A 22,442-nucleotide genomic window follows, 5' to 3' on the forward strand; every position below is an offset into this window, starting at 1 on the left:
TATTTATTATCCAAAATTATAAACTATTGAATTAACAAAGCTCTAACAAAAATTATAATTTAACAATTCTTCATCTTTATATTTCAATATCAAAATTTAGTATGTATCCTCATAACTAAGTTTTATTTGAATGGAGAATTATGGAAAAGCTGATGACCCTTTATGTCAGCATTTCTTATCTTCTTTAAACATGGGTTTTCAGAGATCTTTTACTCAAAGTCCAACATTATGTTTGTGAATTATTACCCAAAAAAACCTCAACTTGTTAGTAATTTCCCTGCATTGCATTTTGAGGGGTATCTCAATTTTGGGTCCTTGTAATCATCGTTCCCCAACAGTTCTCTCACGCGCAGGTGAATGGGAAGAAATGAGGAGTGGTTCCTAGTTGTTCTAGTTCCACATCTACTCCTGGGGCAGTGCAGCCATGCACTGTCTCTTGTGCGGGGCTTCTGGCAAAGCTACAATTGAGCTCGATGTGAATATCCTTTTGAGCAAGAGGTGTGGAGCATTCATAGACTCACAGGCCAGTTCTCTATCCACGGGACCAGACTGCCTCTTTAATTACTAAATATTAACCTGATTCTATCTTGTTGACCTCTCCCAAGGAGAGGCATGGGTATGGATTTGGCAAAGTATTGACTGGACTGGTGACCTGACTCAGCTCTACCTCTTGAGGAATTTTTTCGGCAACTATGGGGTACATATGCTGTGTGGAATCCAGATTCCTATGTCCTCAGTAAGGAATACTGAATTCTCTTAGAAAATTCTCCCAGGAACAATTTTTTTAATCTTTGTTTAAGGATTTCTTCAGCATGAAAAATAATTGAGCAAAACCAGTCATCTTTGTTGAAGGCCCGGCACATGAACTTGAGTTGTTAGGGGACAAGTTTCCATATAGGGGATACATAACTGGCCTGAATATGATCATCATTCCAGTCCAGTAAGAGCAGGTAGTCAAGGTAGCATGAGGCCAGCTCTTCCTCCTGCCCATCCCAGCAAGTCCTACCCATGGATGGACTGGAGGGCCGCATATCAAGTAAAATGGGGGATTTCGTTGTGATAGATGTATAAGATACAATGTAAAAGAGTAGATAAAATGGAATATTGTTACATTGTTTTATTTTTGAGAGGAGTGCTGACAATCAGAATTTAACACAGCTGTGTTAACTTCAAAAGTGATTGGATACACTAAACAGTATCTAATCAAATAATGTCTGAGCTTAGGGGTTGTAATTTTATATGGAATATGTAGGATTAAATTTCCATCAAGTTGCATCTAAAAAGGTCTAGTCACAAAACACTACAATTATAAAAATATATGTTATATTTGTCTTAGATCAACTCAATATGTTAACTGCACTTTAAGGATACAAATGTATAATTTCATCTGTCATCCACGTCACATTTACTTTGTTTTTGGTTTGTTTTTTTCTGATTTGTCTTCATCATCTTAAATCAGTATGATAGTTAAAGAAAAGTAAAAACATATGCTCCATTAAAACCATTTGTTTTACTTAATATTAAGAATATGAGTGTTAATTTTTATTATCATGATTCAAAGTACTAGTCCTCTTCCACTTCTTAAAATATTTCCTTTTTGCCTGTAGTATATCTGAGGGATGCAAAAGGTTGTAAGTATATGTATATTTAGTTCTCAAGAATGGCCTGAGATATATTAAACATTCTGGGCTAGATTCTGATGTACTTTCTCATATGAAGTCCTATTAAATAATCCTTTTAATTTCATTGGCACTATTTGTAGATTGAGGTGCTGCTCAGCAGGAGTAAAAATAGCAGACTCTGGCCTTCATGGTAAATTTCAGTGGTCAGGAATTGAATGTGTGATCTTTGTATCGCATATTAAAAGGTTCTTTTCAGCCCCTCAAATTTAATTCGTTCAGTCTCTTTGCTTTCTTTGTAGAGTGTGATATTGGGAAGTGACTGAGATTATTTCACTCTCAGATTCTCAAGGTAGATTGTGACTCCCATAATCTGCTCTTCTTCCATGTGGAGAGCTCACCTTAATTTCAGTGGGTGTTCTATGGATGTAGGGAGAACTGAATCTGGGTGCTAAGATTTATAGAATAGATCTGAGGGAAACATTTTATCTTACATCTGTACAACTATGATTGTGTATAATTGCTATTTCTAATTCATACTGGTGATGTTCAGAGATATGAAGAATACTTGTGAGAATGCGATGCTCACTGTGATAAAGGTTTTCTAGATTTTAAAAAATGGATAGAGTCTCTCAGTGTTGCAATAGAAGTAAAAGGTTTTCCCTTTAGATGGCCATATAATGTAAAGCTGCAGTTTTTTTACAGGAGCAAAGGTTCCTATTCAAACAGAAGACAGTTACTGATATTCATATTCTAAAACCATGATTATTATTGGTTTAATATCATTAAAAGGTATTTTAAATTACAAGAACTAAGTCTTGACATTGATATTTATGTAAAAATCCTGCAGAATTCCCATGCAAAGAGAGATGGCAAGTTGTGGTCCCAGTGCACTACAGGGGGATATAGTACATTTAGGCATAAAATGAGAAAAGACTGTACTCTACTAAATTTCACATATATTACTTTTTCTCTTTTCAAATAAAGGATGCTACTATATATGCTTGAATTTATTGCAAGAGTTCTACTCTGTGAGGGAAGACAGATGTATGTCTATGCATGGGTGATATTGTGTGGCATTCTGCATGTAAACTTTTAAAAACTAAAACTTGTTATTTGTTAACTGCCTGGCAGTTGAAATTTACAAACAAACAAAAAAAATTGCTATTGAGGACCCTGGAAAAGATCACATGGTATGACAGTGCAAAATCTTACTCGTGCCTCCTTCTCTTATCTAGAGTCCCTGAAACAAGTGGGAATGGTAGGTTAGTTGTCCATTATAATCAAGTCCTGTTTTAACACATGGCATGGACATGTGAAATGTAATGCAAAATCGTTAATTTGATGATAAAAAACAAAATAGAAACAAGACTTCCCTAAATATTTTAAGTAAGGATAGAGGCAAGTCAAGTGGAGACAACTGGAAACTAAACAACTGGAAACTAAAATATACATTTTAAATGGATTTATTTAAAAGAGCGGAAATGTAGAAAAACAGTGGAAAATGGGTTTGATATGGGCACATTATTTCTTAAACAATGCAGTCAACTCAAACTATGATCTAGTGGAGTGGTTCTCAACCTGCAACCCGCGGGCCACTTGTGACCCAGTCACCACAGAGTGGTGGGCCATGTGACATCCTTAGGGCCGTACAGGTAGTACTGGATGCATCCCACATAACACATTGCAGGCCACATATGTGGCCTAGAATGGTCAATAGGTTGAGAACCACTGATCTAGTGAGTTTCAGTAAGTGATTGGATGGATTTATAATGCTACTGACTTCCTTTATAAAGTGCTTTGAGATCTACTGATGGAAAGCGCTATATAAGAACCAGGTATTGTAATTACACAGCATATGCTCTGCTGATAGAGGTAACCCAATGAAATGACATAGAACCTGGCATCCACATAACTTGCAGTAATGGCAAATGCTAATAGAATGCATACCATACCATAATGTCATGCATTTATTGCATTTCACTAGAAGTTCCTGGCACACAAGACATTGTGTCCTTTTGATAATGCAGATTATTAAGAAACCTGAGATCATGTGTTATTCTGAGATGGAACACCAATTTGTAAGAAATTTGTTTAAATATATAGATAAAAGTGTAACTAGGAATGGGAGAACCTCATATTTACAGGTTCTAAATTACTATGTAACCTTTTCAAAGGAATTCTTAAAACATTACTTTGCAGATTCATTATCATATTTGGAGCATTATTTCAGCATGGAGCTTCCCTGAGGCTTTAAAGCGGCTTGTCTGAGGGACTTAAATAGAGCAGCTCTGAAGTTATGCAGCTAGGATACTGCTTTTCATGAGAATAAACTACAGGCCAGTGGCGTATGACTGAGAAAGAACTGTGTAAAAAAACTGAATATAGTCCTATGTTGCATGACAAAGATTTTTTCCAAATTATATTTTTGAAAGCTACTTCTTTTGGCCTAGGATTTTACAGAGCTGTAAATTCTAATTGTTTACATTTTTCAAATTTACATGTAGCTCAGTTTCATCCTGAGTGTAAATGGGTGGGAAACACTGATAGTCATGGAGTTTCACCTGTTTACACCTGGCATTAATTTGGCCCTAAGCTTTTAGCAGTGAATATATGACCTCTGATTCCCTTGTGTGAAATTTTGTTTTCACTTATTTCATCAATATCTATACCAATACATGGTTATGGCGATTGCAACACCATCCAAGTTAACACCCTAATAAAGCTACGATGTCCTGAAGTGAATTTGAATTGGAAAGGGGAAAACAACTTTCAAAATAAAATATCTTTAGTTGCATTCATACACCAAGGCATTAAAAGTAATGAGAACCAAGGCAGAAAGCCAAAAGGAATTTTGATTATGCAGTCAAATTGTTCAGCAAAAGAATGAAAGAGAAAGTTAACCATCAAGTAGCAAGTCTTTTGCATGCATGTTTCGTCCATTATGATTCTGTAACTTTATTATTTTTACTATTTGAATTTATATTCATTCAGTGCATTTCTAAAAAATTAAATCAGTTTCTGCATAATATTATTTTAAATTTTATTTTAGAATGATCTCTATCAAAGCTGGTAGTGATGTTAAAAGCTTAAATAGTTGCTCAATATGATACATAACTGTCAGTCGAGAAGTCTTATGCAAAACAGATTAACACATTTGTTACCACTTCCCGAATAAGTCTGTGAGAAGTATTAGTAATACTGTATCGTGGTTAGAAAGATGTGGTTTCCTTAGTTGGGAATAGAGCTTTGGAGTTTCTGTAAAGCTATACTCGTGTGTGGCATTTGAACTGTTGGCATGGGGTGTTGCTGCTGGCTTTTGGTGTTTTGTTCTCTGTTTCATGCAATCAGTCACTTGGATATACAGCTAAAGTTTCCATTACTCTTGTGTGTGTGCTGTTTACTTTTCCTCTGTGTTTTAGTGGTTTGGCAGTACATTAATCACTGGTCGTTCTTCCATTTGGTCTTGATTATGTGGGGGGCAATCTGATTTCCCCCTTATTGGTTTCATATGGTGGTGCTGCTTACATTTGTATCACAATAAGAGTTTAGATACTGCTTTTGAGAGAACTTGCACACACAACTTTAATGGATCCCTGAGTGCATCTATTTATTTTAAATAAACCTATTTTCATTATTTAAAATATCTGGGTGTGCCTTTTTTCACTATTGCTGCCTGAAGCAATCTAGAAGGGGATCAGCTCTACCCACCAGCCTTCCTGGGGATATACAATTGATTGAAAGTGTAATCATTCACAACCACGTTGACTCTATCTGTTTCCATAGGAAGTTGTATACCAAGCCCTGGCTGACTGCTAAGGAACATCTCACCAGACCAGCCAAACAGGCTTTGATCTAGAGACAAGAAGGATTTTTTTTCAAATGTTGGATATTTTTTCAAGACATTCCTCGAGCATCTGCAAGCATTACAGTATCTGACTAACCAGAATTCCAGAATCAGAAAAAAAAGAAAACTGAAGGAAATGCCATGACAGCCACAGAACCCCCTTGATGAGAATAAATAACAGGGAACAGTCAGGAAGGAGGGCAGTGTGTGAGAGAAGAGCAATGTAAGGGAAATAGTAAAAGACAAACCATCAGAAGAGTAGAGGAAGAAACCAATCCAAGTGGAAAATAGTGTCAGAGAGAGAAAAACAGACTGAAAAGATATGCGCGCCTTTGGATCTCACTGCATCACAGGTGTCTGCTGATTCCTGGCCTGACCTTACCTTTGCTTAGTGTAAAATATGTCTTTGTTTCTTCCTTGACTAATTTCTTATCTAAGGGTCAGGGTCCTGGCACCTGTCAACCTGGAGCCTCCTTAACGTGTTCATCATGCATGGCATGGCCATTTCCAATATCCTACTCAGGTCCTGAGGGAGCAGTTCTTCTCCCCAAGATCCGTCATGTAGCACTCATGTGCCTGCATAACTCCTTCCTCTTGGCCGGGGGCAGAGTCCTTGAATTCTCTGCCTCCCACTGAGTGCTGGGGGTGAAACCACTGAGTATAAACAGTGTCTCTCTGAGATCTTAGCTAGTAAGGTTTCTTTCAGCTGTTTGCCTCTCAAATGGGACCATACAACAAAAGGGCCATGCACAGCGACAGATGTAACAATTAGCAAGGTCAGCAAGTGCTGACTGGGCTTCACTTGGTTCCCCCCACCCCTTCCCCTTTTCCTTCTCCTGTGTGCCGTGGCAGAGGAACAAAGATATGGGCCTCAGCGCAAGTTTTTATTGTGGGCTCCCACATGCCATCACATGTCCCACATTCAAATAAACTCTCACTTGCCTCACCCCCTTACACTCTTCCCTTCCTCTGCATCCCTACTCTGCTCCCACCCACCACCTCCCGGCTCCATGCTGTGCCATCTGCTCCCTCTGGCCCAGGCCCTGCTGTTGCCACTAGAGCTATCACCATTGCTTCTGCCAAAGCCAAAACTGCTGTTGCAGGAGCCAGAGCCACGAACCACTGCTGCTGATGCTGCCACCAGAGCTACACTCAGAGCCTCTAGGAGGAGCAGCACGTTGGTTCCTGCTGCCAGCATTTGAATTTTCCCAGGCAATGGGAGGGAAGAGCCTTTGACCAAAATGGAGGCTCTGCCATTGGGGGTCCTACCAATCAGAATTCGTGGAGGCCCCCTCCTTGGGCAAATTCAAATGTGGGCAGTGGGGACCAGCACATTGCTCTTTTTAGAGGTTCCAGTAGGCCACAAACAATGGCAGAAGCTGAGCTGGGTATATGTTGTGCAGCTGAGCAGCCCTGGAACTGCAGGAGCCCTACAAGTGCACGGAAACCTAAGCAACTGAACCTGCTATTCCTCTGCCTGTGTCGTCTGCCCCGCACCCAATTCTGGGGCCCCTCCCTCACAAGTAACTGAGACAGGCAACATTGCCAGGGGCCCCCTCACTGCAGTTGCATCAGTCGCATGTGCCTAACACTGCCCCTGGCCACCAGCCCTCATTTTTATAGGAACCTACAACCACATGTCCTGCAATGCCTTTACAAAATTACACAGCATTTGAGCATGCCCAAGAGCGGCTGGTGATAGCAGAAGTTTCCTACCCCCATCCTACAGGGGTCACAGCCCCTGGGCAAGTTCCAGTAATGAACAGGTTGCTGTTGAAAATGAAGTTTATTTCCATAGACTCCCTATCCTCCTCTTGCTCTGGGACACTGAGAAGTACTTAAAAAGAAAAGAAGTATTTGTGGGTGTCACAAGTCCTCCTTTTCTTTTTGTGGATACAGGCTAACACGGCTGCTACTCTGAAACCTGAGAAGTATGTGTCTGCCTGCTCAGGACTCTCCCCAGCCAGCTCCACTTTAGTTCTGTCTGTCTCTCTCTCTCTCTCTCTCTGCGCACAGAAAGTCAACATTTTTGAAGGGATACCTTCACAACTGAAGGACAAATTAAGCAGCACAAAAATACACTTTATTTAAGCCTATATTTCCAATGTAGTTATTCTCATAGTGGAAGATACCTGACAATGACAACCATCAATACAAATAGAAGTCTGGTTTCAGCAAATGAAAAGAAAAGGAGATTTTGTTATAAACTGTTTCCAAAGATGCTAAGCAGCAGGCACTATCATTTTGTAAACTTTATGATCAACTCCTGCAATCTGAAGTAGAAAGTCAAGAACTGCATCTCGGTTCAATAAGCATGAATCTGTCATTGTGTCGAGGTTTAAGTCAGGAACACAATTTGTGAAGCACCATTGAAGTTGCACCTGTAGTAGTAGCTGATGATATTTTCAGAGAAACTTTGCTTGAAACAAGCACAGCTGATGACCTGTAGATGAGCTACGAAGCCAAAGATCCCAGAAATGATAGAAAACCAAAAAGCCCACATCCCTGTAGATGAGCAGGTCAACAGTGAAGCAGGTCAAAGCAGTCTTCCTGCTGAAATAGGTTTGACATTCCCATCTGATAAATCACTTTCAAGATTGTTTTATCGTCTGAGCTGTTGCACATGCTCGTACAGATTGTCCTTACCAGTCCACAGAGAATGATGTGCCATATGGACAGTTTCCTGTTTGTCATATAGGCCACCATTTTTCATCTTCATTTTACAGAATGAAAAATGCACCACGTTGAAGATTTGCATGTCAAGTGGCTAGTATACTCATCTCTTTCAGATTATGCATGCTGTCAAATTTGTTGGTTGTTCAAGGATACAAATGCTTGAAAATCGGCATGGTTAACCGTGATTGAAAGAATACTCTAAAGTCAATGTCTGTTCATGGCAGGAGCAAACAACATATGTAGTCACGTGTGGCAGCTCTACAGTTCACGAAGGGTCATAGTATCAATGCACATTTTGATAAACAAGCATCTGAACATAGTAGGAAATGGCAAGAAGTACTAAAAATATTGCTTGATGCTGTCAAAACTTTAACTAGTTTAGGTCTCCCTTTCATGGCCACTGTGAAGTGCTGTAGAGCAACAATGGTGGTATTTAGTTGAACTTCATTATGCTACTTGCAAGGCTCACTATCACTTTTGCCCAACATATCAGTGACACTAAGGGAAATCAAATACTTAAGCAAGACAATTACTGATGAACTTAAGTCTTTTAGCATCAGAAGCCAGGAGATGCATATTTAATAGCTGCAAAAAAGCTAAGCTGTTAGCTGCGAATATTAGCCATGTTGATCTGATGACTATTTTGCTTCCGTTTAATACTGATCATTTTGAAGGAAAAGTAGGTATTAAAGAGCATTTTGTAAGCTTTGTGGCAGCAAGTGAGGCAGATGCTGCCTCCTTGTGTGACCAGTTAACTAATGTTGTATTCTGCAAGTATGGATTAGACCCCAAAGACATGTCTGGACAGGGATATGATGGGGCCAGTGTTATGGCCAGAGCTTGTGGAGGACTGTGAGCAAAATGAGAGAATATCTGTCAGCAGAGGAGACAAAGTGTATGCATTAGACATTGATTGCTCAGCACATCAAATTTACATACTTTTGGTGCATGCTGCTGAAGACCAGTCCAGATCTGAAGGTTTTCTTTTGAACTTTGCAGGAAATATATAAATAGTTTGTAGACTTTAACCATCAATAGGGAAAACAAGTGATTAAGTCCAAAATGATTGTTACCGTCACGCTCTTGCTTGAAACAGTAAAGTTTTGCAAAGGGAAGAGGAACTTGATGATGTGCTTCAGACCCCTGAAGAAGTTGGCAGGATAGATGCAGCACATGAAATTGAACAGGCTTCTGAAGAATGAAGGAGATCTTTACATTTAAAGACAATCTGCAAGACTAGATGGGCAGCTCAGATGAAATCCACTGAAGAAATGACAGTAAATTTTCAGAATACAATTGAATGCCTATAAGCTGAAACTGTTGCCGAATGCAGGAGCAGTGAGGACACACATCAAGAGCAAAAAACAACTTGTCTTTGATGGCCTGGATGTGCTACCTCAATCTGTGATGGTGGCATAGGATCTTTGTTATCATGGCTGCAGCCTCTGGAATCCTTCAGTCAAAGAAAATTGATCTGCGCCAGGACATTTGAGAGCACAGTGAATGAGGTTAGGAAATTCTGATCTGAAGAAAAGTACAAGGAAATTGTAAAAGAATCTCAGAACAGGTGGGAATCAAGCCACAGGAAGAGACATGAATGCTGCACATGATGAATTTGCACACAATTCTGTCTTTGAAGCAAAGGATAACCATTGAAGGAAATATTTTGAAGTTTTAGACAGAACAGGGAACTAAAATCTCAACGTGAAGGATTTCAAGAGGTAGCGACCCTGTTTGGTTTCCTCCATCCCAAGCGACTTCAAAATATAACTTTAGAAAAGGCAACAGAGGAAGTTCTTAATTTCATGGGAAAATACTCATAATTTTCTTCAGACTTGATTCAGGAGATTGTGTCCTTCTGGCTGTATCATTTATTTTTTTTACAGAGGGAACAGAGGTGTTCAGTTTGTCACTTGGAATCCAGAGCTACTTGAGTTTCATAGTGTCAAGTTTTCATGATGATGTTTGACCAAAAGGGGAAAATGGACATGGTTCAGTGACCTTGCTTTCCTTGCAATTGCGGAAGACAAGACTGCAAGGATGGAGCTGGACACCATTATAGAACAATTTGCCAAGGAAAGGTGCTGCTGTGGTGCTAGATTCCAGTAGTTGGCAGCATACGAGCCAACGCAGTTTGGGGGAGATTCCACTTTGTTTAGGCTTGTGATTTTTGTTTTAAGGGTTTTCTTTTTAACTTTTTATCTTTAAAAAGCCTAAGGTGATGTGACCTTTGGGTCTCATGCTGCGTGTTGGCTGACCTTGCTCTAACCCTTACATCTGCCCCTGGAAATGCATGCCTGTTACAGCACCGGCCCTGGCTAAGAGCTTCAAAATTAGCTGAAGAGAGAAGACAGCGCCCATGGATGTTCTGGGCACATCTCTTTTTTAAAAGCGATCTGTAGCACCTTGTGATGGGGTGTACAAACCCCACACTGGGCATCATGGGGTTAAGGGATTATTTTGGGCTCAGCCAGCCCCGCCACACCTGCAGCAAATGCTCCATCTGCTGGAGGAATTAAAAGACAGGGAACTAGCTCATTTGGGTGGCAGAGCTGGAGGTGAGCAGACCTGCAGTCAACAGCCCCAGCAGCGCAGAGCAGAGGGAAGTTTAAGGCACTGACACAGCTGCCCAAAGGGGCCCTCCGTGAGGGAAGGGAGGACCCACCCCAGAGACAACCAGAGAGGGAAGTATCCTGCAGACCTTGGACGTTGGTTACCCCCTCTGATTCATTGTGTTAAAAAAGCAAATATTGGATGAATGGACTATAAGTTGGGTAGAAAGCTGGCTAGTTTGTCGGGCTCAATGTGTAGTGATCAACGGCTCAATGTCTAGTTGGCAGCCGGTATCAAGCGGAGTGCGCTAGGGTCTGTCCTGGGGCCAGTTTTGTTCAACGCCTTCATTAATGATCTGGATGATGGGATGGATTGTGCCCTCAGCAAGTTTGAGGATGACACTCAGATGGGGGGAGAGGTAGATACTCTGGAGGGTAGGGATAGGGTCCAGAGTGACCTAGACAAATTGGCAGATTCGGCTAAAAGAAATCTGATGAGGTTCAGCAAGGACAAGTGCAGAGCCCTGCACTAAGGACAGAAGAATCCCATGCACTGCTACAGGCTGGGGACCGACTGGCTAAGGGGCAGTTGTGCAGAAAAGGATCTGGGGATTACAGTGGATGAGAAGCTGGGTATAAGTCAACAGTGTGCCTTTGTTGCCAAGAAGGCTAACGGCATATTGGGCTGCATTAGTAGGAGTATTGCCAACAGATCGAGGGAAATAATTATTCCCCTCTATTCGGCACTAGTGAGGCCACATCTGGAGTATTGTGGTGAGTTTTGGGGCCCCCACTACAGAAAGGATGCGGACAAATTGGAGGCCGGGGAGTGTGGGGGGGAGAATGATGACATCACAAATACTTAAAGCAGGGGATGGAGTGCAACTCCCTGGTCTGATTTAGTTGTTTGTAAAGCCATCATTTTTTTCATGAGAAACACAGAACCTTGACCTCAACTCAGGACATGGCAGGGAAAATCAAACAAAACCTTTCCACTTACTTTTCAAATAATGCTTGTGTGTTTTGTTTTTGAAATGAGAAGTCTATAGAATTTTAAATGAAAACATATTATTAGGATAATTTTAAAACAACTTATTTTAAACCTTAAAATTCAAATAGATAAAGGAAACAAAAGGAAGTAACAAGTTAAAAATGAAAGGAAATAAAATCGGGGAAGTAAGGTTTTACTGTCAGACTTTTGGGTGATGAGAATAAGTACACTTCTTAGCGCCCACCACATCTAAAACATGATTCCCTGCTGACTGTGCGTCTGGGGGTGGGGAGGGGGAGAAATCCTCTCCTCAGGTCACAGAGCAGACAAGGACCAGCCCCAGTGATGCTACTCAAAGGCTGCAGTAGCTATTCTGGCCATTGTGTGGGAAGGACTTGGGAATTGGTAGAACCTTCATGCTTCACCCCTCTTCAACTGGAAAGAATTGCTCTGCTAGAAGTCCCCAGAATGCTGGACTGTTCACGTGCAAGGGGCTCCCCACTCAGCACAACCACAGAAGTGGGTTCTAGCCCACAAAAGCTGATGCCCAAATAAATTTGTTAGTCTCTAAGGTGCCACAAGGGCTCCTCATTGTTTTAGCAGGTCTACTGTGTCATGAACCCTGTTTACCTGTGCTAGGGGAAAGAGGATTTGAGCCTTTGTGATAGAAGATCTCAGACACTTTGAATTATCTAGTTAAACACATCTCATTTCAACTCAAAAGTGCATTAGTTGTTGTTGTACCAAAAATGTCATAAGGATATATATTTCTGTGTAGGAACTGTATAGTTTTCATATTCTATAGCTGAGTAACCAAAGAAGCCAATACAATCTTCCTATTCAAAATAAAACAAATCCCGTAAACTGCCTACATAGCAGGCTTTTATTGTATGAGGATTTTATTATATGAATTTTTTTTTTATGTTGGGGGGAAAAAATGGTCAGTGGAACTGTGTATTAACATGACAGAGAACCAGATTCTGGCCTGTACTTTAACCACAACAACTTTCCTCCCTAATTATGTGCCTAACTACTGTTTTGCATGTGCAAATATGGGGTTTTGTAGGTATGTTGTTGCATGCAGATTTTTGTGGGTGCAACCCATTGTGCCCACATAGAAAATGTATTCATTGTATTTTTATTAAATTTTTAATATATGAATCTTCTTTGTTCCCACCAATACTGGAATACTTTTAATGACTATGGGTTTTTAAGGTTCTCTTTTCATTTACAAAAAAATTCTTTAGTGTTCTGTTGAACAGCAATTTGCAAACAACTTTTTAAAATATAAAATGTGAATTTTTTCTTTCCCTTACATTACTACTTTCTATTCCTTAGAATATTTTCTCTTTCTGTGATTCCTTTACAGTTGCTGCACATAAAGTCTGATAATGATCAACATATGTTTCAAAGACCCTCCACCTTTTTCTGGTGTAATAATGAGGATTCAACTCCTTGTTTAGATATCTCTTCCATTACACTTACTCCTATGAGCTCTCCTGACTCCAGACTATCATCTGGACTATTAACACCACCACCTTCAAAAAGTGGTCTTCCAAAGCCAGTCAATGAATACAGCATCCCAAGACCTCGTGTAATCCTGCTGTGCAAAAACTTTTTTTTCTATTTTCCTATGTTCTCTGTTGTGTGTTGATTGTATTAAAATATACATTTTGTACAGTGGTTAAAGGACAGATCAGATGTATTGTAGGTTTTTTATGGGTACTGTTAAAATATGGAGACTTTTGAGATGTTTTATGGTGCCTGCATCATATCCTTAAGATAATACCTTATTTTTCCAACTTCTTAACATTTCTTCTTCTTTACGTTCTAATGGTTTACCTGTATGTGCTATATTTATTGGACTAGTTTGCTATTTTGGTAGAGTAATTACACTAATAATAGGTATTTACATTATTCAAGACAGTGTCCCAAAAGTCTGATTTGGAGGGCTTTAATTTTTTCAGTAGAAAGAGAACTTGGGTAAGTGAGAAAGTATTGATTAGCCAGAAGAACAATCAGCCATTATATTTGTTTTACTATAGTTTATATGAACTCTGTGCAAAATGAAGGCTGCAAATTATTTTATTCTAAAATGATCTGTAACATGCATATTGACTGCCTTCTCATAACAATTTGTCAATACTCACAATCTTTTCTCCATTTGCAAATGACATCTGGCTGTATTTGGCAAACATTATCACGGCTTTCTGCATGTGTTTACTGAATAAAAATGCTTCTCATGTTCATCCAGATTTTAATAGTACACATTTATTTTTTGAATTAATCACTAATTATCAAATTTAATAAAAATTAGTTGTATTAATGCTATCAAAATGCCCAATGAATACGACAAGAAATTGGAATATTGAACAGCAAAATATGAATGAAAAGCTTTTACCAAAAAGACTCATTTAAGACTGACCTTAAATATTGTTTACATATCTATCTAGCTTCTGCAGACCTATTTATAACCTTAAATTCTCATTTATTATCTACTAGCCACAATTCACACAAAAATCTTCCATGAACATCAGTGGGAAATCTGCATGTGAATCTAGGGTAATCTATGGCTCATAAATACGTGCAGGGCCTGATATCATACTCCTGATGCAGACAAACCCCATCTCACATCATTGGGAGTTCTATTTGCACGAGGAGTGTGAGATCTGCCCACTTTTTGATTACTGTTGTTTGTGTTACACAGCCTGAAAATTACACACAGAACTCCCATGACATTAATGGGAGTTCCATGTGCAGATTAACAAGAGTCTATTGCACATAAACAATATGCTCTCAAGAACTATTGGCCCATAGGCTTTCTCTGAAGTGCATGTGCTAACGCCTCTTGATGTCAACAAGAGTGTGTGTGTGTGTGTGTGTGTGTGTGTGTGTGTGAAAAGTTCCATATAAATTAATCATTTTTAAAAAAGAAGTTGAATTCTAATCTTACCACAACCATGCATGAGAATTATTTATATTAAATAGAATGAAGTAAAAAGACAAGCCAAAATTTTTATATGTGGAGCCCTTACATTAGGCATGTCAATACATGTAACTAAAAATGGCCCAATTCTCAGAGGGGCTGAGTATTTCCAGATCCCACAATATATATATATAAAATATGAATTCCAAATTAATGAGCTGGAAATAATGTGGTTTTGAGAAAACAATACCACAAAAGGCTATTGAATAACGACTATATAGATGAATATACAGGAAATAAATACTTTAGGACTCTCTCCAGCCCAAGTTTAATATATTATACAGATTATATATACATAAAATCTCTCCAAGCTGCACAGTCTGTAGAAGTGAGAGTGTCAACATATTCAAGAAACAGGTTAGCTTTTTGCAGAAAACACCACTTTAAAAAAACCCTGCACACTCGGGAGTAGAGGAACATCTTAGTGAGAGAGGAAGAAGTACTGAAAACGAGATTCTGCCTCCACTGATTTCTTACCCAGAGCCTTTCTCTGCTCTATCTCCCCTTCTTCCCCACCACCTCCTGGAGTGATGCTGAATGAGAGAATGCTGTGGATGAGGGAAATATTTGTGTGGTCTCAAGAAGCAGAGAAGGCTGGTTTTGACCTGTATATGGATTTTATGTTAAAAATAATAATAATAATAACCTAGTTATACAGGTAGAAGGTTTTACTTGATCCTGCACAGAGTGAATGTGCTGCTAAGGAATCACATTCCGATCTCCAGCTCTGCCCTTCTTTTCTGGAATGGAACTGTCTGTGACTGCATCTCTGTGATGGGACAATTTGAGCTACATAGAAACTACTAAAGAAAGGAAAATACCTTTCCAAAATTCCTATTACAGCTGCATGGCCCAAGAGGGCTGTGGAACTCCCATGAGCGATGAATCTGTTAAGGCTGCTTATCACACAGGTTGTAGCATTGAGATAATCTGCCTAAATCAGTTTGTCTTAATCCTTTGGTTACAACCTCTTTCATGTCAGCATTTTGAGCAAATTGGGAATTATTTTGCCAAGTAATTAGGAAATAGTACATTTTTCATCTGGCATTATAGTATTTGCGGAAGCTTATTTTCTATAATGTGAGTAAAACTGAACTTGCATACTTCTGTCCCATATCAGTGGTATATATTTTGCCTTAGTTTGGTTTGTCATTCTGAATTTTTAAGCTATTTTTAGCGTCTGTTCTGTATTGACTAGATTGAGCTGTATTCTATGTCCTGGGAGTGATGGTAGAACTGCTGTATGAGCTGTGATTCATGTTTTTTATTTCAATGTGAATTTGGAACCATAGTAACTTATTTGCTTATCCAGTATTTGTTGAAGTCTGCTAAAAAATCCAGGGCTTTCATAATGAAATATTTTCTGCTCCCCATTCAAGGATAATTTTTTTTATTTTGGATTTTAATATTACATTTTGTCAGTGTCTTAGATGTCCAGGTTATTGCTTATCACAACATACATTCCATGCATTGAGGACAGCAGCTCTCATAGGCTGTCAAATAATACTCATGTTATATAAGGAGAAATTAGTAAAGAAAAAAATATTGGAATTATATCTTTTAATTTCAGTCACTATTTCTGTACATTCAAATATATAGCCTATTGCTGTTGCCCCGTTATCTTAAATGGGTCTTGGGAATAATACCTCTATTCAAATTCTTATTAATTTAGAGTTGTTTCTTTCCAGCTCTTTCAGGTCTAAATGTCATTTATTTCTGGCTATCTCAGATTTACTGAAAATGTGAAATTTACAATGCTGTTCGGGTTTTAGCATGTCCCATAAACTCTTGGTTGTGAATGCCATTTGCTTGGTGTCAGGAGCTGGTTTTTGCATGCTGTTATTTTTGATACTGTAGCTCTTCTGCATGCTGAAAAGTACAGTATTGTGATTTTTTCATGTGAAATATTACCCTAATATTTATTGTCCTTATTGTAGGCAGGCAGTGTGACACCTAAATCACCCTCCACTGACATCTTTGATATGGTTCCCTTTTCTCCCATATCCCCTCAGTCATCAACACCTACTCGCAATGGCACACAGCCTCCTCCAGTACCCAGTAGATCTGCAGAGATCAGTAAGTTTTGTAATGACTGACCTAATTTTTTCTTATATTGTTTTTTTAATAAAGCATCTAAAATGGTTTACTGACATTTTCGTGACAAGCCATTTACTGTTTTTGTTAGTCACATGTCTGATAATGCCATTTCATTTTTATGCCATCTGAACCAAATTCTTTGCAGTTCCTGCCAAGTTAAATAATGAATAAATTCATTTAGTTGATTAAACTATCATATTCACAATTTGATGGTTGGGAATTAAAACTTCCTTACTTTTTATAGTATGGTTTTTTTAAAAAGTTAACCCAGGAAGTATTTTGACTTCCAGTTACATTTTCTTTATTGTTGCTCTCAACATTAATATTTTTTGAAAACCTCCATTTGGTGGGGGGCAAGGGGGGAAAGAGTGGTGATGGTATAGAACGGAGAGTTGGATTCACAACTGAATATTCAGAGTTTATTGGGGTAATAGTGTTCATGTTACTTTTCATGTCATCCATGAGAAACAAAGATAAAAGCTCAAAATCTCAGTATGAAAGTAGTGTATTTTGTTTCCAGCATTTTGCCATGATGGAGGAATATTGCATTTTATTGCCTGGCATGGTCTAGAAGCCCTATCCTGAGAATTGCTGAGCTCTCAGATTTTGACCCCAGAATGTTCTAAATAAAGTAGAGCACCCAACTCAGGCCAACTACAAGTCCACTGAAGTCATTGGTGTTTTGCCTGCTCACATCAAGGTTCAGTTTGATCTGCAGACCTTGCAGAATGTTTCACTGCACATTTCCCACCTAGTGTACACATGAAGAGCCATTTCTTGGTTTCATCTAGGTCGGTGGCAAAAGTCCACTGATTTCAGTGGAAGTAGAATCAGGCCCAAAGGTACCAGGTACCAGAAATGGTACCTAATTCTTATCACAGTTACACTGGTGTAAAATAGGAGTGATTCCGATTAAGTTAACCATTAACTCAGTGTAGAAAAGTGGTGTAAATGAGACTAAGGTCATTCCTGCTTTTAATTTCTTTAACCTAACAGAAAAACACTGCAAGAGAATTTGCCATTTAACGGTGAACTGAAAGGCTGTTTATAGTTGACGAAAGTATTTGTATTTCTTTTGAACAGCAGTGGTGCAATTGTATACAGAGCTTTATCATATTTGGTGTTTTTCTTAAAGCCCCATCTTCTGAGTCCTCTGCATACAACATAATCTCAGTTTTCATTTTTTTAAAAAGTATATTTCTAGCCCTCATGGTTGAAAAGAAAATCTTGAAAATGTAAACCTCAAAGGCTCAAAAACCAGAAAATAGATAATGAGAACAAACATTAGTTTTGTTTTAAAATTTCATGATTTTAAAGTCAGTCTCATAATTTTGGGGGACTGACTCCTGAGTTTTGAACACGAGATGATACTACTGCAGTAGTTGATGTCATTAACATCTAACATTGAGGTCAGGTGTTGCGTGTGTTAATGATTTCATTAACTGCTTAAGGAATAAATATCCATAAAGGAAATACCAAATCCATATTTTGACAAGGTCCCTCAACAAAGGCTCTTATACAAAGTAAGGGGTCATGGGATAAGAGGGAAGCTCTTCTCATGGCTTAGTAACTGGTTAGAAGATAGGAAACAAAGGGTAGGAATAAATGGTCAGTTTTCACAGTGGAGACAGTTAAATAGAAGGGTCCCCCAAGGATCTGAACTGGGACCAGTACTTTTCAACATATTCATAAATGACCTGGCTAAAGGACTAACCAGTAAGGTGGCGAAGTTTGCAGATGATACTAAATACTCAAGAAAGTTAAGTCCAAAGCAGACTGTGAAGAGTTACAAAGGGATCTCACAAAACTGGGTGACTGGGCAACAAAATTGCAGATGAAATTCAGTGTTGATCAATGGAAAGTAATGCACATTGGAAAACATCCTCCCAACTATACAAACAAAATGATGGGGTTGAAATTAGCTGTTATCATTCAAGAAAGAGATCTTGGAGTCATTGTGGATAGTTCTCTGAAAACGTCTGTTCAATGAGTAGCACCAGTCTGCCTGTAAATTCCATTACTCTAATGAATAAGCTGTTTTTCTGCTAGAATATAGAGAAAATATATTTTAGTCTTGATCTGACTATTGACAAACCATTTTGAATTAATTTTGGAAAATAAAGTAATTTTAAATTGAACTGATAACCTGGATACCTAGTTTCAATCCAGAGGGTGACAAATGTTCTGAAAAGTGGGTAAGAAGAGTGCATATACCAGAAATGTCAAGAGGCACTGAATGATTGAGGTATTCCTGAGTGTCTTTACAATTGCTAATAGCCCTAATGTTTCCACTCTTGTTGACACTGAATAGTGCTATACTCCACTGATTTCAGTGGGACAGCTGGTGTAGTTTGGTAGCACCAAAGACTGGCAGAATCAGATCCTAAGCATCTGGCAGTAGAAATCTTTTCAAACATAGCCTAGAACTCTCTTTCTGCTGCCTGGTATGCTTCAGTTATAGGGGATATTCTTGCAATATTCTTTATGTTCTCAAAATCTCATTGATCTCAGTGCAATTTGGGATGCACAGAAAGGACAGATTTGGGTCTTTTATCTGTATAAATTTGTGTTATGGACTAATCTATATTCAAGTTGGGATTTTACAGCTCAAGAAAGGATACAAAGGAAGCTCTAAGCCACCTTTCCTCCTCCTCTATTCATGGGGCTGGCTCCTGGTGAAAGTTATAGTATGTCCCATCCACACTCCCATTCCACCCAAAAATGGCTCCCTTTAGAGCTGGTCAGTAGAATCCCAAGGAGGCATTTTGTTCTCAAAATTTACTGATCTGTTTAAATTTAATGTTTCACAGAGACAGTTCGGTTTTGATGATGCTTCCCCAGAACTTAGGCAGGATTTCAGCAGAACCCTGCCTAGCAGATAGCCTTCAAAACCTGACTCGCTTTCTGCCAGCATGCCAGCTGAGCTCCTCAACATCCCCGGCTTCCAGGCTCGTGGGGCCTCAGTCGCTGGCTCTACCCATCCCTATTATGTATGGGATAGAGCTATGTGGAGAATGACAATTCTGTTTCACGAAGGATTGTAACGCTTTGAAATTTATTTTTGTTTGAATTAGGAAAACAAACCAAAAATTTAGAAATTTTCTATGAAAGGGAATGCTCAGAATGCAAGATGGGGTTCTTTAAGGTGAATTGCAAAGATAGTTAAACCCAGATTGTTTGCTGAGTGCTTCCACCAGCCAATGCTTTTTTTTTCCCCTTTGTGAAATAATCCAGAATCTTTATGTCTGTGGTATGGCCGATACCACAAGTCTCATTCTAGCAGTATTATGTTATCAGCTTTGTCACAAACTGAGAAATTATGAAAGATCTTCAGCAAACCAGGAAGAGCGAGGCCAAAAAAGAATATTTAAAAAGTTAATTAAAACTTGTTTGAATGCAGAGGGGTCTCACCAGCCTGGTTAGTGGGATTATTGAGCACAGAAATCTCAGTTTAACTCAATTTTAAATTAAGTTTTCAAGTTCACCTCCACAATATATAGACATTGCAAATACAAGGGTTGAAAAATCAGTTAGTCAGTTCTTATTTTAGTTACCAATTAACCTCTGAGTTCAGCTACTTCCTTTGTGAAAATTCCAATAAACAATATAGAATCCTTTAAAAAATCATCAAAGTGTCTCTCTGATATGTCTATAAGAACAGCCACACTGGGTCAGAGTATCCTGTCTCTGACAGACACCTGTACCAGATGCCTCTGAGGGAGTGAACAGAACAGAGAAATTAATCGAGTGATCCACACAATCATCCAGTCCCCACTTCTGGCTGGGGGACAGAGGTTAGGGACACCCAGAGCATAGGGGTTGCAGCCCTGACCATCTTGGCTACTGGTCATTGATGGACCTCTCCTCCTTGAATGTATCTAATTTTTTTAGAACCCAGTTATACTTTTGGCCTTCAGAACACCGCTGGCAATGAGTTACACAGATTGTGCATTGTGTGAAGAAGTACTTCCTTTTGCTTGTTTTAAACCTGAAGCCTGTTAATTTTGTTGGGTGACCCCTGGTTTTTGTGTTATGTTAAGGGGTAAATAACACTTTTTCTTTACACCATTCATGATTTTTCAGACCTTGATCATATCTACACTCAGTTGTCTCTTCTCCAGGCTGAGCAGTCCCAGTCTTTTTAATCCTCTCCTCATATGGAAGCTGTTCTATACCCCTAATCATTTTTGTTCCTCTTCTCTGTACTTTTTTTCCAATTCTAATGTATCCATTAGACATGGGGTGACCAGAACTGCACACAGTATTCAAGGTGTAGGTGTATAATGGATTTATATAGTGGCAAAAAGGAATTTCCAGGTGAGAAATTCTCATGTTTTAATTTATCTTACAACAAATTTGAATATCACCTGCTTTGTCATGTCATAGATAGTCAAAAAGGATCTGTGTTACCTCTATCCTAATCTGCATAATCAGGATGGGAAATACTGTATTATTACAATGGTAACTCTCATTGAGGGACTGTTCTCAGTCATGGAGATAACACAACAGACAGGTGCAGTATTTCTAAATCCTGTTTTGAAAATTGCTTTTATACCTTTCTCTCTCTAAGTGTAATGCATATGTGTAATATAGTTGTTTTTGTAACAAAAAACTAGTTTCCTTGTTAAGTATCTGCTGATTTTTAACCTGCTGTTAGGCTGCATTTCATACAGGGCAAGTGCCACACATTCAAACTGAAATGTTGTCTTCCACTTCTTTAGACCAGAGGGGCTTCTCACAGTCACAGAGTGGGATGGTCACACAGGGAAGCTGTATCCCTTAAAGGGGTGTAGTGGTTCACTCCTCATGCAGGGTGAAGAACTCTGAGAGACAAGCCTGCGGTGATCCCCTGGTGAGGGTGCAGCTGTGCCTAAATGTTGTTACCTAGCCCAAAGTTACCACACAGCTGTCAGCCTCTGTTCAGGAGAACAGCGACAATAATGTGGCTGCTCAGGACAAGGCTGTATGAAGAAAAATGTGTGGGGAAGCTTGCAAAACACCTGCCTGGCATTGTGTTAGCTCTAGGCAGCGTTGTCTGTTTCTCTCATAACTCGGAGTATTACATCCACTCACAAACGTGTCATGAAAAATAAATGTTATTTTTAAGTACAGCAGAGAGATTGTGAAAGTACAAGAGCAATTTTCAGCCCTCTCCGAAGAATAGTATTTGATCAAACCCAACCCTAAAACAGGTATTTAGAAACTGAATGTGTTCAGACATAATTTGCATTGGAAAGTTTACTCAATATGGCACTGGATATGTGTCTATAAAATTAATTTTGAACATTAATTAAACTGATGTATGGCATGGTTTACCTCATCTAGAATAAGTTTTTCTATGCTTAGTTTTGAAGGATAAAGTTACATAAAATCAATAACAGTAGAAACAAATCATTTCCTCACCTGAAAGGAGGAAATTACTGATCAAACCCTGTAACCTGCAACCCTTACTCATGTGAGTAGTTCCATTAACTTGAGCAGAACTGCTTCTTGCAGGTTTGGGCCCAAATGAGAAATATTCCAGAATAACTGAAAATATTCCATATCAGTCCAATGTTCAGAAGCTTCCTTTTAATAATAATGTGAAGTTATATTTCATCCCTAAGAAATGCAAAAGCCATGGGTTTTTCATTTCACTGATATATGCCTTAGGTGTTTGGTAAGGCATGGTATC

The 22,442-nt window shown here is 38.9% G+C and overlaps 1 protein-coding gene across 8 annotated transcripts in view; it reads left to right on the forward strand.

Moving 5' to 3' along the window:
• Positions 1–22,442, forward strand: part of GULP1 (GULP PTB domain containing engulfment adaptor 1) — a 277,029-nt gene that overhangs the window by 235,568 nt on the left and 19,019 nt on the right. For 7 of the 8 annotated variants that reach the window (XM_074967752.1, XM_074967757.1, XM_074967751.1 and 4 more), the window contains 2 exons: positions 13,055–13,279; positions 16,609–16,747. In XM_074967752.1, coding sequence (XP_074823853.1) covers positions 13,055–13,279; positions 16,609–16,747 — 364 coding nt within the window. The remainder of the gene's footprint in view (positions 1–13,054; positions 13,280–16,608; positions 16,748–22,442) is intronic. The other variant, XM_074967759.1, reaches the window with a different exon arrangement.

Source organism: Natator depressus, chromosome 11 (assembly GCF_965152275.1).
Source record: "Natator depressus isolate rNatDep1 chromosome 11, rNatDep2.hap1, whole genome shotgun sequence".
NCBI classification, from domain to species: Eukaryota; Metazoa; Chordata; order Testudines; family Cheloniidae; genus Natator; species Natator depressus.